Source organism: Garra rufa, chromosome 22 (assembly GCF_049309525.1).
Source record: "Garra rufa chromosome 22, GarRuf1.0, whole genome shotgun sequence".
NCBI classification, from domain to species: domain Eukaryota; kingdom Metazoa; phylum Chordata; class Actinopteri; order Cypriniformes; family Cyprinidae; genus Garra; species Garra rufa.
The window spans coordinates 9037139-9056979 of record NC_133382.1 but is presented as its reverse complement, the minus strand read 5'-3'; the positions used below and the strand labels follow the sequence as shown (position 1 = coordinate 9056979).

Below are 19841 nucleotides of genomic sequence, written 5' to 3'. Positions count from 1 at the left end.
CAACCCATGAGCCCACACTGAGGGAGTGTCATGTCATTGCTCAATTTCTACATTCCCCACTTCATCAGGTCTGAAAACCCATCTCACATCCAATTATAGCTCAGGCTTTATACTCCCTTAGGCTGCAGACAATATGCATGCATTCAGTAGCTCAGCGATACATAAAATCATTTTAGAAATAAAAACAGTTCTCCAGAACCTGAGATAGAAATTTTTATCTTTTGGGTGAATAGCTTAAGAAACTTGTCAAGAACATGTCCAGGTCGTATTTCAACCTAAAATAACAAGAATGTAATTTTAAATATACATTAATTAAGTTATCATTTTTGCTTATACTCTTCCATTCAAAAGTTGTTTTAAGGAAATTATTAATACATCTATTCAGTAAGAATGCATAAAATTGATTAAAAGTGACAGGAAGGACTTACAATGTTTAAAGAAAAATGATCGGATTCTACAAACATATTAAGCAGCACTATTTCTTGATGTTTCTATCCATCAAATGAGCATATTAAAATCATTTCTGAAGGATTATGTGACACTGAAGACTGAAGTAATGATGCTGATAAGCTTCGTCATCAGAGGATTAAATTACATTTAACAATATGTGACCCTGGACCACGAAACCAGTCTTAAGTAGCACAGGTAAATTTGTAGCAATAGCCAAAAATACATTGTATGGGTCAAAATTATCACTATCATTAGGGTATTGAGTAAAGATCATGTTCCATGAAGATATTTTATAAATTTTCTACTGTAAACATATCAAAACTTAATTTTTTGATTTGTAACTTAATTTGGACAACTTTAAAGGTGGTTTTCTCAAGATTTAGATTTTTTTGCACCCTCAGATTCTAGATTTTCAAATAGTTGTATCTCGCCCAAATATTGTCCTACCATAACAAGCCATACATCAATGAAAAGCTTATTTAAATTGGGTTGATGACAATCTGATGTTGGGTACTGACGTGAACACGATTTTCATTTTCAACCAAATGCAACATCTGGCTGATGTCAGAGGTTGACATCAATTTGACGTTGGATTCTGACGTCAACACGATTTTCATTTTCAACCAAAATGCTACATCTGGCTGACATCGGAGGTTGGCGTCAATTTGATGTTGGATTCTGACGTCAACACAATTTTCATTTTCAACCAAAATGCTACATCTGGCTGACATCGGAGGTTGGCGTCAATTTGATGTTGGGTTCTGACGTCAACCTGATTTTCATTTTCAACCAAAATGCAACATCTGGCTGACATCAGAGGTTGACATCAATTTGACGTTGGATTCTGACGTCAACCTGATTTTCATTTTCAACCAAAATGCTACATCTGGCTGACATCGAAGGTTGATGTCAATCTGACGTTGGGTTCTGATGTCAACACGATTTTCATTTTCAACCAAAATGCTACATCTGGCTGACATCGAAGGTTGGTGTCAATTTGACGTTGGATTCTGACGTCAACACGATTTTCATTTTCAACCAAAATGCAACATCTGGCTGACATCAGAGGTTGACATCAATTTGACGTTGGATTCTGACATCAACACGATTTTCATTTTCAACCAAAATGCTACATCTGGCTGACATCGGAGGTTGGCGTCAATTTGATGTTGGGTTCTGACGTCAACCTGATTTTCATTTTCAACCAAAATGCAACATCTGGCTGACATCAGAGGTTGATGTCAATTTGACGTTGGATTCTGACGTCAACCTGATTTTCATTTTCAACCAAAATGCTACATCTGGCTGACATCGAAGGTTGGTGTCAATTTGACGTTGGATTCTGACGTCAACACGATTTTCATTTTCAACCAAAATGCTACATCTGGCTGACATCGAAGGTTGGTGTCAATTTGACGTTGGATTCTGACGTCAACACGATTTTCATTTTCAACCAAAATGCAACATCTGGCTGACATCAGAGGTTGACATCAATTTGACGTTGGATTCTGACATCAACACGATTTTCATTTTCAACCAAAATGCTACATCTGGCTGACATCGGAGGTTGGCGTCAATTTGATGTTGGGTTCTGACGTCAACCTGATTTTCATTTTCAACCAAAATGCAACATCTGGCTGACATCAGAGGTTGATGTCAATTTGACGTTGGATTCTGACGTCAACCTGATTTTCATTTTCAACCAAAATGCTACATCTGGCTGACATCAGAGGTTGATGTCAATTTGACGTTGGATTCTGACGTCAACACGATTTTCATTTTCAACCAAAATGCTACATCTGGCTGACATCGAAGGTTGGTGTCAATTTGACGTTGGATTCTGACGTCAACACGATTTTCATTTTCAACCAAAATGCAACATCTGGCTGACATCAGAGGTTGACATCAATTTGACATTGGATTCTGACATCAACACGATTTTCATTTTCAACCAAAATGCTACATCTGGCTGACATCAGAGGTTGACATCAATTTGACGTTGGATTCTGACGTCAACCTGATTTTCATTTTCAACCAAAATGCTACATCTGGCTGACATCAGAGGTTGATGTCAATCTGACGTTGGGTTCTGATGTCAACACGATTTTCATTTTCAACCAAAATGCTACATCTGGCTGACATCGAAGGTTGGTGTCAATTTGACGTTGGATTCTGACGTCAACACGATTTTCATTTTCAACCAAAATGCAACATCTGGCTGACATCAGAGGTTGACATCAATTTGACGTTGGATTCTGACATCAACACGATTTTCATTTTCAACCAAAATGCTACATCTGGCTGACATCGGAGGTTGGCGTCAATTTGATGTTGGGTTCTGACGTCAACCTGATTTTCATTTTCAACCAAAATGCAACATCTGGCTGACATCAGAGGTTGATGTCAATTTGACGTTGGATTCTGACGTCAACCTGATTTTCATTTTCAACCAAAATGCAACATCTGGCTGACATCAGAGGTTGATGTCAATTTGACGTTGGATTCTGACGTCAACCTGATTTTCATTTTCAACCAAAATGCTACATCTGGCTGACATCGAAGGTTGATGTCAATCTGACGTTGGGTTCTGATGTCAACACGATTTTCATTTTCAACCAAAATGCTACATCTGGCTGACATCGAAGGTTGGTGTCAATTTGACGTTGGATTCTGACGTCAACACGATTTTCATTTTCAACCAAAATGCAACATCTGGCTGACATCAGAGGTTGACATCAATTTGACGTTGGATTCTGACATCAACACGATTTTCATTTTCAACCAAAATGCTACATCTGGCTGACATCGGAGGTTGGCGTCAATTTGATGTTGGGTTCTGACGTCAACCTGATTTTCATTTTCAACCAAAATGCAACATCTGGCTGACATCAGAGGTTGATGTCAATTTGACGTTGGATTCTGACGTCAACCTGATTTTCATTTTCAACCAAAATGCTACATCTGGCTGACATCGAAGGTTGGTGTCAATTTGACGTTGGATTCTGACGTCAACACGATTTTCATTTTCAACCAAAATGCAACATCTGGCTGACATCAGAGGTTGACATCAATTTGACGTTGGATTCTGACATAAACACGATTTTCATTTTCAACCAAAATGCTACATCTGGCTGACATCGGAGGTTGGCGTCAATTTGATGTTGGGTTCTGACGTCAACCTGATTTTCATTTTCAACCAAAATGCAACATCTGGCTGACATCAGAGGTTGATGTCAATTTGACGTTGGATTCTGACGTCAACCTGATTTTCATTTTCAACCAAAATGCTACATCTGGCTGACATCGAAGGTTGGTGTCAATTTGACGTTGGATTCTGACGTCAACACGATTTTCATTTTCAACCAAAATGCTACATCTGGCTGACATCGAAGGTTGGTGTCAATTTGACGTTGGATTCTGACGTCAACACGATTTTCATTTTCAACCAAAATGCAACATCTGGCTGACATCAGAGGTTGACATCAATTTGACGTTGGATTCTGACGTCAACACGATTTTCATTTTCAACCAAAATGCAACGTCTTTCCAACGTTGGAGGTTGTTGACAATCTGATGCTGCAATCTGAAGTCAACTCGATTTTCATTTTCAACCAAAATGCAACATCAGTCCGACGTTGGGTTCAAATGTCCAATGCTGCTGGGTATATTCTTAACCAATTTTTCAAAAAGCTGTGGTTAATTGTTATAAAAAATAATGCTGCAATACTAGAGATGCTGCTGAGTATATTCTTAAGATTTTTTTCAAAAAGTTGTTGTTAATTGTTATAAAAAATAATGCTGCAATACTAAAGATGCTTCCGGTCCTAAAAATAGACGTCATTTTTTTGTTTATGCACAAATTTCAGTAATTTCTTATATTTTCTCTTTTGACTGTTGGGATGAAATTAGATCTGGACTTGTTTACATGAGCTGGGTAAGTCAGAATCCCACCTGGTTGCTCTTCTCAGCCTGGTTGTTGCGGTTGGAGTCGGGGAAGTGGATGTGACAGCCCGTGTCCTCCATCACCTTCTTGATATTGTTTCCCCCTTTGCCGATCACATGTGAATGCTCGGTGTGTGAGACGTCCATCTTTAGAGTCACGCGATTGCTCTGAAGAAACAAAAGAGTCAGATTTTATTACGTATATGGTACCATTGCCACCTCGTTTTAAAGGTGTCATTTCTATGCAGTTATTTGTCCAACAGCATTCCCATATATATCAGAAATACTGCTTGTATACCAGAATATATAGCTAATGGCTGCTGAAAACTCAGCTTCATAAATATATTCAAATGCAAAACAGTTTTTGTAAATTGTAATAATGTTTCACAATATTACTGTTTTATTTGCTTTTAAACATTTTTTACTTGGCTGGCGCAGGATCTGATTTGAAATATGTTCTGTTTGCTCATGGTGGCTAATTGTGCTTTGTTTCAGTGCAGTGTTTTTCAAGCTGAACACTTTAATTATTGAAAATACTTTAAAAGTGAACAAAATTGCTTCACTTTTAAATACGGGAAAACAGATCCCGCCCATCTGAGCAGCTTCATTAAAGTTGTGACAGGCTGAATTAGATCTATGAGCTACAGCCAAGTCAGTTTTCCATTACATCAAGTCTACAGAGAGATGTCAATACACACCATTTCCCATTTCACGTCAAACATTTGAGGGAATTAGTTCACAAATGTATAGTTATGTTACAACTAACTCTTCAGTTGGCATTGGTGGATGTTCTGCATTATGTCTGGCGGAAATGACCAGTTATCTATCTATAACAATCTCTAATGCTTTGGTAAAACAGATGCCACAGATGGCTTCAGAGTCAACCAATTGTATTATGCAATGGCATATGTCTTTCCTGTGCCCAATATGATTTAAGCCATGATTCATTCTTTATAAATATATGAGGAACTCCTAATGTCAAGTTCCACATAGTTCCTCTCAGGATCTTAAAATTCTATTGCTTCAAATGTCACAGCTGACCTAAAACTGAATGCATCCAGTTACTACAGCAAACAAAAATGACAGGGATGACAAATGCACAATGACAAATCAAATAAGAATCATCCAATCTGACTTGACATGCTCACCTTTGTGTCCAGGACAGACATGATCTTCTCCTTGGCTTCCTTCACATTGTCCCTTTTACCGCTAACTTTGATATGTGGATCTGAAAGACGAAAATACATAGGGTTTATTACATAAATACGTTTATTTACCCCAAATGTACAATTTCCATAATAATTAGTTAACAAGCCGCTAAGCAAGCTACACAACTGTTTTGCTAACATATCAGAATCATTTGGGAAGGATCATGTATCATGGTAGACAGTTCTGCATAGTTAGTTGAGGCCTACATTTTAGAAAATGTAAAAATATTGTTATATTTATCATAATAAAGCTTTATCGACAATATGCCCATTTACTAACATAAATTATGTGGTAAGTCATATCTCACATGAATAATGTTGGATTCAAATAGGGCTGGGAGAAAATGGCATAAAGTGCTTCACGGATAAATAAATCCAGACAATATTTATATCATTCCAGCACTTGCTCATTCTGTCATTGACTTCCGTACCATAAACATCTTACGTCTTATTGCAAAAACCCCCAAATTCCTTAGAACTAATCTACTTTCCCAATCTTCAAGCCAGCATGTAGTAGACCTCTGCTTAGTGTACTACAGAAAGACTTCTGAATAAGGACAAAATGTCTGGTCCAATTTACGACTTTTCCCCCCAAGACCCACCCACCTAAATGAGATGATACCAATGATTGGAATGTAAAGCAACCCCCTGGAGTTAATTTAATTTTTAGATGAAATATTATGTAAAAGAGATTACTCAACATAGAACAAAAACAGTGTAGGGCCCTATGATTTCCTCAAAGAAAAACTTACTGTATACAGAATGTCGAAGGATTTGGCAAATTTTGGATGAATAAAGCAAAACTAATGTAAAGCTGTACACTGAATCAAACTGTGAAATGGAATATTATCTCTAAATTTATAAACTTCATCTCCATAAGCTCAAAGAGTTCACTTTATAAGCATTTCACAATTTTTCTTCAAACTTGACTATTACGCCAGAATGGGAGTGTAGTTCCTAATCTCATCGGCCTAGAAAATAGCAGCTTTACATTTTCCGCCGGTATATACATTTTACACGATATAACTACAGAAGAGTCAAGTTTTAAATAGGACAAATATCGAAACTCGTTGGTCATTTTTGAACGTGAAGCTATATTGGTCTCATAGGATTCAATGATCTATGCTAAGCTATGCTGAAAGTGATATAACAGGAGAACGACTGAACGGATTTCAAAACGGTAAAACTCAACTTATTAACTCGGAGGGAGTTGGAGAATTAGCCTATTTCCAAAAAAAGTGGAGTGTTCCTTTAAGCAATAATCAAGATGAACATTTATTAATAGGTAGTTTAAAATTACTTTAATTATTCAATTATTATTTAGTGAACATATTAATGAATGTTAATTCCCAACATGTTTTGGGTTCATTTTAAGCAAGAAATATAGTAATTTATCAACCATTTATCAAAACATAATTTATTAACAGAATATTACACATTTTGCATGTTTTAATTTAAACATTCTTTTACTGACACAATTTTTTTTTTATAAATTTGAAAAATTAATACAGAACACATAAAAATGACTTTGTTGGGCATCTTTTTTTGTTAAAGACTTAACACTGTTAAAGTTTGAATTCAACTTGATTTTTAATTATTCAATTAAATTAAATCATTAAAAACACGATTCCAGAAAATACAGAACAATTTGAAAGGAAAACAAGTGATTTGCAAAGAAATAAAAAGTTTTTGGAGGAAAAAAAAACCATGGTATTCATATGGTCCCATACAAGTTTTGGTAACAAGGCAGTTTAAGCATCTAAAGCAACCCACAAGACACACCAAGCCATATAATTCACTGTCCGCGAAGGAAGAAGACAAACACAAAGCTCCAGGTCTAACGCTAAACGTCTGGCTTTCCGTGCTATAGCTGCTGTTCCGGCGCTTAAAGGAAGCTCGTGATGAGAGCTTTCAATGCCAGCGGGAATGAGTGAAAAAGCCACGCTAAATTACTGTCCCACGCAGAAGCGAATTTCTCAGCCACAAAATCCTGCAAAACACCCATTCGGCCTGATTGGACGGACACTGCGGGAAGAAAATGCTCCAGCCCGGCTCCAGCGACATTCCACGCAGCAGAAAACATACAGAGCATTCAGAGTTAGCCACTACAGTAAGACTGACCTTAGTTAAAATTGCATGTAATGTGACCATTTTCTGTGGTCAAGCTCAAGTGCTCACTAGAGGTTTTACAGTTTATCCTGTGGTGTTAGGGGAAAAACAGGAATATAATTGCATACAAAGGGGTCGTCTCATGTGAACGCGCCAACTGAGTGTGGTTTAACACATGTAGGATTACACCCGATGATTAGGACCGCTCAGCTTCCACGCTGGCAATTATTGTCCACCTCACCAGCTTTGAGTGGCATCCACTAAAGGGTTGGATTTACAAGAGTGGTGAAAATGTTGTAATGCAATATCTGTTGCATACCCAGTGAAGCAATGAGGTTGTAGATGGTGTTCAAGGCTGCCACAATGCGCCAAACTTTCAAATTTGTGCATGCAAAGCAAAAATGGCTATTAAATTGCTTCAAAACCATAAATCCTCATGCTGTTGGTGCATTTATTGTTATAAATATAAGAGAGGGTGGCTTTGTGGAAAGCACTGACAAATTGTTTCGGATTCCTGAGATGTTCATGGAAATTTCTAGACTTAAACCCTATGTTCTAGCATATTAAGGCACTTTAAAGTTCAACAGGGTTACAGTATTTTAACTATGGTGAGAAGATTTCTGAAACGAAAAGCAAAGTGTCATTGAAATTTCACCCTAGTTTCACTGCGGAAGCATTGTTATGGATTATGGAGTCATATTTTAGCCAGAAGTGATGGTTTAAAGTTAAAATGCCTTAATAATGGATTTACTTCTTACAAACATGAAACTTTCCTCTTCACCAGATGTTCATTGATGGGCTGGAGTCGTGTGAAGATGTCTGTCATCCTAATTTTAAGCATTAGTTCACTTCCAGAATAAATATTTCCTGATAATTTACTCACCCCCTTGTCATCCAAGATGTTAATGTCTTTCTTTCATCAGTCAAAAGGAAATGAACATTTCAGGATTTTTCTCCATATAGTGGACTTTAATGGGGATCAATGGTTCTACATGATCCCAGCTAAGGAATAAGGGTTTTATCTAGTAAAATGATCAGTCAATTAAAAAAAAATATATCGAAAAATGTACAGTATCTCACAAAAGTTAAAGGAGAAGTCCGGTGTGATATTGACCTAAAATGTATTGAATCATGATACCGAGTGTGAACGTACCTTGCATATCTCATCTCGGTTTGTGTCCTGCAGTCCGAAATCTGGGGTTAGTTAGCCGATGCTAACAACAGGTTGTCAATGAGAGTGAATAGGGCATCGGAGTAGCCATGTAAATAAATCACTGTTTTACGCCATTTACGAGGTACAAAGTAGCTCCACAGCGTTCAACTACGCGCGAATAACGTGTTTTTTCCGCGCAAGTCGCGTCCGGTGTGAACACACCTTTAGAGTTATAGTGCCAGTCAATGGACATTTCAAGTCAGAATTGCGGTGCCACAGCGCAAGCTGTTTCGCCTATGTCTGTATGCTGCTGCAACGCGCTTTACATTATTTCAAAATTAAGGATAATTTTTGGCTTCAATATCTCGCAGAAAAGGATTTTCCCCTAGCGTAAGATACTTACGCAGTACGAGAGACCTCTCGTAAGAGAACCAACATCACATAAAACATACCATATCTATGTACATCTGTTCTGAGGAAAAAAACAAACAAACGTTCTTTTAACGCCACCCAGTGGACATTTCACATTGAATGTAACGAAACGTACTTGGCGGTCTGTATTTCATGTCATGCGAAAAAGTTCCCATAGGTACATTTCCTCATGAGACCAGGTTGGTTTAATATTGTTCTTTTTTTTTTTTTTTCAAGGAACATTTAAATATGAATATTTAGTTTGTGAACTACCTTAAAACTGCTCTTATCCAGGTAAAGTTTTTCATGGCTAAAGTAGGAAAAAAAGGGGCCGTAAAACGTGGACATTTCTGGGGACAGGACACCAAAAACCAGAACTTGACTGTCCCCAAGAAAAACAGAAATGTCTGGTCACTCTAATTTAAAAGATTAGGTCACTTCCAGAAAAGAAAATCCTGATAATTTATTCACCCCATGTCATCCAAGATGTTCATGTCTTTCTTTCTTCAGGCAAAATAAATTTCAACCCATTGATCTCCATTGAAGTCTACTATATGGAATATTTTCCTCAGAAACATTAATTTCTTTCTGGATGATGAAAGGAAGACATGAACATCTTGGATGACAGTAAATTATGAGGAATTTTTTGTTCTGGAAGTGAACTAATCCTTTAAACCTGAAAAGAGCTATTTGTTAGCATTCCAATTCATTCCAATGGATTTTACGCAGTATGATTCTTGAACCTTTTTTTTTTTTTTGCCAATGGCTATCAACAAAAGACCATAATGGTGTAGTTACAGTAGGCACTAGCAGGGGCCAACTAGAAAACCCCATCATGGATGTTCTTTCAAATGGTTTCCTCACACCTTTTGACTAGTGTTTAAATATAGCTCCATCTAAGGATGCTTTGCTGACACACACCTCCATCCACAGCTGGCTTTGATAAGCAGCACACTGCGCTGATTGTGGTGAGAAACACATCTGTTGAAAAACATTCCTCTGAGAGTCTAAATCAGTCATTTCCAACACAGCAGGGGAATGTGAAAACGGGGAGAAATCAAACAACCAACAAGCTGAATACACCAAATCAGTTCATTAGAGTTATGAATCATCATGCTGAATCATGCGGAAAGAATCTGTTTGCCTGCTACTGGCTATAGAAAGCATGTTGTTTGGTGATAGGTTTAGGATTCTTGGATTTGTTTCTATGATTTTTAAGTTGGATTAGCGGAGAAGTTGAGTTTAAGGGAAATGTCTTGAGAGTTGTTTATCCACACAGGGGGTGGCGTGAGCTAAATGAAGCATGCTGTTTTGGAGGCCGCAGCGTTTTATGGGCTGCTTGGAAATGCCCACAGTGGATTGTGTCATGTGTTGAGAGGCCCGCAAACTGTTGCAGTGCTGCCACTGTGAGTGAAAACAGCAGTAGTATAAAAGACAGCAGTAGCAGTTTGTATTAAAAAGATGTTCAGGAGAATGTGCATCTACATTAGCATGTTTGGTTTAGAAATATACACTGATGCCACATATACAAACACACACACAAAAACACATGTTGGGTTTCCATGTTTTATGGGAGCATTCCATTGGCGTAATGCTGTTTATATTGCACAAACTGTATTAACCTAAACCTACCCCTCACATGAAACTTTCTGCATTTCAAAAACACACACACATGTATGTGTGTGTGTGTGTGTGTGTTTACATGTTTTATGGGGACATTCCATAGGCGTAATGGTTTTCATACTGTACAAACCGTATTTTCTATCGCCCTACACCTAAACCTAGCCCTCACAGGAGATTGTGCACACTTTTACTTCCTCAAAAAAAAAAAAAACTCATTGTGCATGATTTATAAGCCTGTTTCCTCATGGGGACCTAAGAAATGTCCCCACAAGGTCAAAATTTACTGGTGTTACTATCCTTGTGGGGACATTTGGTCCCCATAATGTCATAAATACCAGGTACACACACACACACACACACACACACACACACACACACACACACACACACACACACACACACACACACACACACACAAAAGTTTCCTAACATAGCTTTTTAATTAATGTGGCATTGAATACTATAAATATTTTTGTTTCTATGGAAAATTGCTTATGTTCCTCTACTGGAAAAGGTCTGCTGAGTGCATAAATGTAAAATGTAAATGTAAAATAATGTATATAACTAGGAATATTATAACATTAAAATGTACTGTTTTGAGTCTTGCAGCAAAAGTGTTAAGTAATGCAAAGCTACTTTTAATGCCAAATATTTATTTTGAATCATTTGAACATTTATTGTAATTTATTAATCATTATTTGTAAATGATTAAATACTTTACAAATGAAATGAATGAATTCATTCATTGTAAAGTATGTAATAATTTATATATTTTAAATGATATATTATATATCTATATTATATCAAAGTTATGTTATATTATATATTATATTATTTAATAAGAAAAAAGTTCACTATATTAGATTTTTTACATTTTAAAATTATAATAATTATTTAAAACTTTATTTAATTATTTAAAATCTGTATGAGATTAACAAAATAAATTCAAATAATAAAGAATAATAAATATTAAAAATGTAATATTATGAAACATAATTTTTTAAAGGGTTAGTTCATCCAAAATGAAAATTAGCCCATTATTTACTCACCCTCAAGGCATCCTAGGCAGGGGCGCCGCTCGCAATTTTGGGCCCTATGACAAAATATGAGGTTGGGCCCCCCTACCACACCAAAGCAGATATCTGGGGGCCCCTAAAGGCCTTGGGCCCTTAGAATCGTCCTAACTTTCCCCCCCTTAGCGGCGCCCCTGATCCTAGGTGTATATGACTTCCTTCTTTCAGACGAATCCAATTGAATTTATATTTAAAAATTGTTCTGGCTCCTCCCAGCTTTATAATGGCAGTGGGCAGGTGTTTCTTTTCAACAGTCCAAAACAAGTCCAATAAAGTGTATCCAAAAGTGCCTCACACGGCGTTGGGTGGTGAATAAAGGCCTCCTGTAGCGAATTGATGTGTTCTTGTAAGAAAAATATCCATATTTAAAATGTAATAATCACTTTTCCCTAGCTTGCGCTGTCATACACGAAAGCCATTCCTGCCGAATTATGTACATTTACATTTACATTTATTCATTTAGCCGACGCTTTTATCCAAAGCGACTTACAATTGGGAATACAACAAGTGATTCATCCTAAGGAGGCAGATCAACATAGGAAGTGCTCAAAAATACCATATATCAGGCGTTGTTAGAAGAGTGCAGGCTAGAAGGAGAAGATCAAGAAAGAGAGGAAAAACAGGCTAGAAGGGAGGATCAAGAAGAGAGGAGAATTTTTATTTTTTTTTATTTTTTTTTATTCAGTCACATAGTGTCGAAAAAGATGGGTTTTCAGCAGTCGTTTGAAAGCTGTTAAGGAGTCTGCATTCCAGATAGGGGTGGGAAGATCATTCCACCAGGCAGGGACATTGAACGAGACGTTGGCATTGCACATGCGCAGCTCAGAAGTGACGAATGCAGATGTGCAGTAAAGAGATAAAAATAAAACGGTCACGAATTAGAAATACAAAATGAGGATTTGTACAGAAAAATGACGAAGGATTTCCATATAAGCCAAGAGGAGACTGGTTTTCCTTTGTTAAAGTAATGAAACTCAGCGGCGCATACGTCGCAAGCTAGTGAAAAATGAATATTACATTTTAAATATGGATATAAACAAACTTACAAAAACGTATCGATTCATTACAGGAGGCCTTTATTCACCCCCAGGAGCCATGTGAGGCCAGAGAGCCAGTGAGAGCCAGAACTACTTTTAAATAACTTGTATTGTAATATAATTGTATTCGTCTGAAAGAAGGAAGTCATACAACTAGGATGCCTTGAGGGTGAGTAAATAATGGGCTAATTTTCATTTTTGGGTGAACTAACCCTTTAAATCATTTTTTTAATTATTTGTAGTATGCTTAAGAAAAAAATGCTAAGGTATGAGCATTTCTCTCTGGTTATTTAAAGTTTTTTGGAGTAACTTTAAGGTTGGGTGTCCACACGCTTAAAGTTCAGTTCCAAAACAAACATTTACAGATAATATACTCACCCCCCTTGTCATCCAAGATGGTTTCTTGAAAAGAAATTCTGTTTTTTGAGGAAAACATTTCTGGAATTATCTCCAAATAGTGGATTACTATGGTGCCCACCAGTTTGAACTTCCAAAATGCAGTTTAAATGCAGCTTCAGAGGGCTCTAAACAATCCCAGCCAAGGAAGAAGGGTCTTATCTTACCGAAACAATTGGTCATTTTGTAAATAAATTGACCATTTATATACTTTTAAATGGTCTATTCTCTGCGATGCTCACTCTGTGTAATCTAGGTCAATACAGTTAGGGTAGGCTGAAAAACTCCCATTTTGTTTTCTTCTCCAATTTTAAAATCGTGCTACATCACTCTGGAAGTACCGACCCAGTGTTTACAAAGTGAAAATGCAAAGAAGATCAAATGCCCTTTACAAAAAAGGGTAAAACAGTGATGCAGGACAATTTTGAAGTTGGAGAAGAAAACAGGATGGGAGTTTTTCGCCCTACCCTAACTATATTGACCTGGATTACAGAGTTCGCATGCACATCGCAGAGAATAGACAAGACGACTTGAGTTTAGAAAGTGTATAAATTGTCAATTTGTTAAGAAAATGACCGATCGTTTCGCTAGACAAGACCCTTCTTCCTCGACTGTTGGAAGCTGCATTTAAACTGCATTTTGGAAGCTGAAACTTGTGGGCACCATTGAAGTCCACTATATGGAGATAATTCCTGAAATGTTTTCCTCAAGAAACATAATTTCTTTACGACTGAAGAAAGAAAGACACAAACATCTTGAATGACTTATCTGTACATTTTTGTTCTGGAACTGAACTTCTCTTTTAATTCTCCGTCACTGGATTTTATTTTTGCTGTACCACTGGGTGGCAGCCTCAAGGCTTTCTCTCTTGTTTTAAACTTTAAGGTGGTCTAAGGAGGGAAGTATTCTTACAAATATGTTCACCAATTTTTCCACCAAGAGGCTTCAAGTACAGAAAAGTAATATCCTTAGATCCATGCTTTTAAGATCCCACAAAATATAGGTCCTATAAATCTCCTCCATTCCTTCACTTTTAAAGTTGCGTTCTCATGTGCTTCGTAAGTCACATGATTTAGCACATCTGGTGTCACGACATCTTGCACAACAAACAGTGCGAAAACTATGCGCCTCTACTGCTGTGTGTGACCGAACAGATGTTCATGAGCTAACAAAAACAAAATACACTCACGCACTCTGGCTGAATTCAGCCCCGTTCACATGAAAGAGAGAAATCTATTATGGAGGCTAGCAATTAATTCCACTTCAAATGACAGTAATTTTTTAATGGAGCTCTTAGGTCACACAGGCCTTTTTGCATGGAGGAAAGCAGGAAGCTGCTCTGTTTTTCTACTACATACTTTGGATTGCTGCACCATCATATACAGACAGATGTAGCGGCTGCAGTGGAGCTGTGATAACATCTTCTCGTGTGAGGGCTGCAACCAAAGAAGGCTTGATGATAATAGTGAGACCTTAATGGAGAGGCTCAGGCTTTCCTGTGGCCCTCTAAACGGCGATGAGGCCTCCCAAGTGACTCTAAATGTTTATTGCTGTTGTGTTCCTATAAAGTCAGAGAGAACATACACGTGAGCTGCTGTGTGCTCACTGCACTATTAACAGCTCAAATACACATACTGTAGGAGACTGCCTGTTTTTATATTGATGGGAAATACATAAAGGACTTAAGAGAATAAATCATGTTTTTGGAAGGATTTAATCATTTGGATTTCTGCAGTGTTTTGCATCTACCAAATAAAAGCTTCAAGGAAAAGAGCCAACAGAATTTATAAACTCGTAATTTTTATTATTTTATATCCTTTTTGACATTTAAATTACATATATATGTAACAAAAATAGAGACCCCAAAGTTTAGGTTTTGCTTTTTAAAATTATATGAAAAGTTAATTTAGCTCGTAATTTTGATCAATTTATATCCTTTTTGACACTTCAATTACACATATATATAACCCCAAAGTTTAGGCTTTCCTTTTTAAAATATGAAAGGCAATTGACTAAGGGTTCTTTGATAATGTTTTTTTTTATATTATTATTATAAAGCATATGTTTCAACTTATAATTTAGAAAAACACTTATTTCAAGCAAAATAAAATAAAACTAATGTGACTAATGTCACAACACAAAATATATTGTTTTATGTGCACTTTAATGTTTTTAAAAAAATTTAATTTTTTATTTAAAATGCAGTATTATGAAATTAAATAAATATTACATTTGGGTATAATAAATAAATAAATAAGTAAATAAAAATGCTAATGTATGAACTCTTATTTTATATTATGAACTCTGTATTGTATTATATTATATTACAAAGCTTAATTTTCAAATTATAATTTATAATAATTTATTTCAGGCAAAAGAGTCTGTAGTCCTTTTGAGATCATTACAATAAAATAAAATAAAGTAAAATAAAATAAATAAAATAAAATAAAATAAATAATGTGACAAAAGTCACAATACAAAATATTTAGTTTTATGTGTAGTTTAATAAAAAAGCAATGAAATGAAATAAATATTTACTTTAGGTATAATAAATAAATAAATAAGTAAATACAATTTCTAATGCATAAACTCTTATTTTATTTTATGAATCCTTATATTTTACTATAAAGCTCATTTTTAAATCTAATGTGACTAAAGTAACAATACAAAATATTGTTTTATGTGTAGTTTAATGTTTTTCAAATTTCCAATTGAAAAATGCAGTATTATGAAATTAAATAAATATGAAATATTATTATAATAAATAAATAAAAAAAAATTAATAAAAATGCATAAACTCTTATTTCTTGATGTGTAGCTTTTTATTTTATAAATAAGTTTATTGCAAATCTGAATTATTAAAATATATTTATGAACCTATTTATAGAACTTGTTTTGTATTAACTATAAAATCCTTCCTATTTTATATTATATTATATATAAGTGGTTTACTGTATTATTTATATTCTCATAAAGTACACATTTCAAATTATAATAATTATTGAAAATGTTTTTAAATGTTTTTTAACATATTTAAATATTTTAAAACTAAAGCACAATACAAAATATATTGTTTGATGTACAATTTACAAAAATAAAAATGTAATATTATGAAACATAATAATATTATTACATTTAATTTCCTTATTCACCTGTAGTATGCGTGAGAAAAACAATGCTCAGGCATGCACTCCAATTTCTCTCTGATTATTTAAAGTTTATTGCACTAGCTTGAAATTAGTGAATACATTTATGGAACTTTTTATAGAACTTGTTTTGTATCAAATCCTGTTGGAGCCATAAAATTCCAATGTTCCTCACATCTGTTGTTATGGTAACGTCTCATTTGCTCCTCACACTGTAACAAAGTCATTCTGCGAAGAAATTTATTTCCTTGGGATCGAGAGGGCGAGTCTATTGTGTCCAAAATCTGCCGACAAAAGAGCCAAAGATGTTCATTTAAAGGAAGGAACCTTAAATCCCTTCTGGGTCCACTGTGGGAGCATACTGGGCCGCGCACGCCAGCAGCTTAGCAGCTCTCCATGGAGACGAGAGCCTGGTCTGATGCAACATAGCGGTGGACCGGGTGATAAGCGCTGGAAGAACGGAGCGCTCCGGACTGTTTTTACAGCTGCTGCCCCCCTTTAAGAGCAGGCCAGTGGGAGTTCTGTTCTCCCGTCCTCCTATAAATCTTTCCATAAAGCAGCCCGAGATTTATTCAGTGCTCCGAATTGGATTGGCCAAGATGGGCTAGGAGTGAGGGTGAGTCAGAAATGTCAGCCAGGTTCTGTCTTTGTATGTGAGAAAATGACATGGTTCGGACAGAGGGAGCAGCGAAGCAGTATGTGTTTGATAAGAGTTTGAAAATTTTTAGGGCATTTTTAAAGGATTAATTTAAGCATAGCCAAACTGATTTGTTGCTATACACTCTCAGAAAAAAAGGTACAGCTGTCACTGGGGCAGTGCCTTTTTTAAAAGGTACTATTTAAACTACTAATATGTACAGTTAAAGGGGACATGGGATGCAAGACTAACTGTCTTAGCAGTGTGAGGACACAACCACCCTACAATGATGAAAATCCATTCACTCCTTTTTTTTTATTCCCCAAAAACTAAACAGTCTCAATTATCAAGCCATTTTGATTTCCGCTGATGGACTGTCCCATATTAGCATATTTCCACCCTTAGCCTGTTGTACGCTGTCTGCCATTTTCTCCACCCTTGAGCAGCTGTAGCGGCAACAATGTCTCGTAAGCAATGCAGGTGTTTTGTAGTTGGATGTAACTACAAAACAACTGCATTGTTGTTTTCTCCCAACTTCATTTTTACCCAACATCAGAGCCACTGAGGACGCAGTGGATTTATTTTTGTTTCATTGTTAATTTTGACAGCAAATTTAATCTTAATCATAGTCTTTTGACTAAAATGCCATTTAGTTTTAGTCATATTTTAGTCATCTGAATTGTTTTAGGGTGTGTTCACACTCGTCATGTTTGGTTAGATTAAGACGAACTCTGGTGCAATTGCTTTGTTAGTGCGGTTAATTTGAGTAATTGTGAATGCTTCCAAACGAACTCTGGTGTGGTTTGAATGAATATGAATGCAACACGGTCCAAATACTTCTAAACGAACCAAAAACAGGGAGTAATGACAAGATGCGACGCTATGTGACATGATTTCATGAAGGGAACGAAGTGGTGTATCCAAAACAAAATGAGCAAAGGGCAAATGTGGAGCAACGAGGAGATAAAGTGCCTTTTATGAGCCTTTAATAAAATCATATAAATGCAACAATGAGTGTGCTTAGTACAGAAGATGGCATTAGGTGTATTCGACCTAAAGCAGCGTTAAACAGACCGATCAGTGAATAGGTACTTTGATGTCATACACCTGCAGCGCCACTTTAAGTCAAACGCACCTTTTCTTTTTGTTTGGAGTGTTCGGTGAATTCCATCACTTAATATACGTCATTCAACCCGACCAATCAGATTGTGAACATATCACTATGCCTTTAGTTCTAGTATCTTTAGGTCCGCTGTCAAAAATTCCAGTGATAACGCTAAGCGGATCAGGACCAAATGTATCATTTTCTTTTTTGGTCCAGACTAAATGGACCAAATGGACCAAACGAACCGATCTACAGTTGTGGCCAAACGTTTTGAGAATTACATAAATATTGGAAATTGGAAAAGTTGCTGCTTAAGTTCTTATAATAGCAATTTGCATATACTCAAGAATGTTATGAAGAGTGATCAGATGAATTGCATAGTCCTTCTTTGCCATGAAAATTAATAAAATTAAAAAACTTTCCACTGAATTCTTAAGAAGTCTTCAGGGCATCCAAGAAAGTCCAGCAAGCGCCAGGATAGTCTCCTAAAGAGGATTCAGCTGCAGGATCGGAGTGCCACCAGTGCAGAGCTTGCTCAGGAATGGCAGCAGGCAGGTGTGAGTGCATCTGCACGCACAGTGAGGCGAAGACTTTTGGAAGATGGCCTGGTGTCAAGAAGGGCAGCAAAGAAGCCACTTCTCTCCAAAAAAAACATCAGGGACAGATTGATCTTCTGCAAAAATTATGGCGAATGGACTGTGAGGACTGGGGCAAAGTCATATTCTCTGATGAAGCCTCTTTCCGATTGTTTGGGGCATCTGGAAAAAGGCTTGTCCGGAGAAGGTGAGCGCTACCATCAGTCCTGTGTCATGCCAACAGTAAAGCATCCTGAGACCATTCATGTGTGGGGTTGCTTCTCATCCAAAGGAGTGGGCTCACTCACAATTTTGCCCAAAAACACAGCCATGAATAAAGAATGGTACCAAAACACCCTCCAACAGCAACTTCTTCCAACAATCCAACAACAGTTTGGTGAAGAACAATGCATTTTCCAGCACTATGGAGCACCGTGCCATAAGGCAAAAGTGATAACTAAGTGGCTCGGGTGCCAAAACGTTGACATTTTGGGTCCATGGCCTGGAAACTCCCCAGATCTTAATCCCATTGAGAACTTGTGGTCAATCCTCAAGAGGCGGGTGGACAAACAAAAACCCACTAATTCTGACAAACTCAAAGAAGTGATTATGAAAGAATGGGTTGCTATCAGTCAGGATTTGGCCCAGAAGTTGACTGAGAGCATGCCCAGTCGAATTGCAGAGGTCCTGAAAAAGAAGGGCCAACACTGCAAATACTGACTCTTTGCATAAATGTCATGTAATTGTCGATAAAAGCCTTTGAAACGTATGAAGTGCTTGTAATTATATTTCAGTACATCACAGAAACAACTGAAACAAGGATCTAAAAGCAGTTTAGTAGCAAACTTTGTGAAAACTAATATTTGTGTCATTCTCAAAACTTTTGGCCACGACTGTACAAGTGTGAACACACCCTCAGTCTAGTTTTAGTCAACTAAGGGTGTGTTCACACTTGTCATGTTTGGTTTGAATCAAA

General features: G+C 36.6%; 1 protein-coding gene across 1 annotated transcript in view; it reads right to left on the bottom strand.

Annotated features, from left to right (window-relative positions):
* Positions 1–19841, bottom strand: part of bicc1b (BicC family RNA binding protein 1b) — a 102776-nt gene that overhangs the window by 46140 nt on the left and 36795 nt on the right. The window contains exons 3-4 of the mRNA XM_073828428.1: positions 5541–5620; positions 4402–4560 (exon numbers count right to left, since the gene is read on the bottom strand). Coding sequence (XP_073684529.1) covers positions 4402–4560; positions 5541–5620 — 239 coding nt within the window. The remainder of the gene's footprint in view (positions 1–4401; positions 4561–5540; positions 5621–19841) is intronic.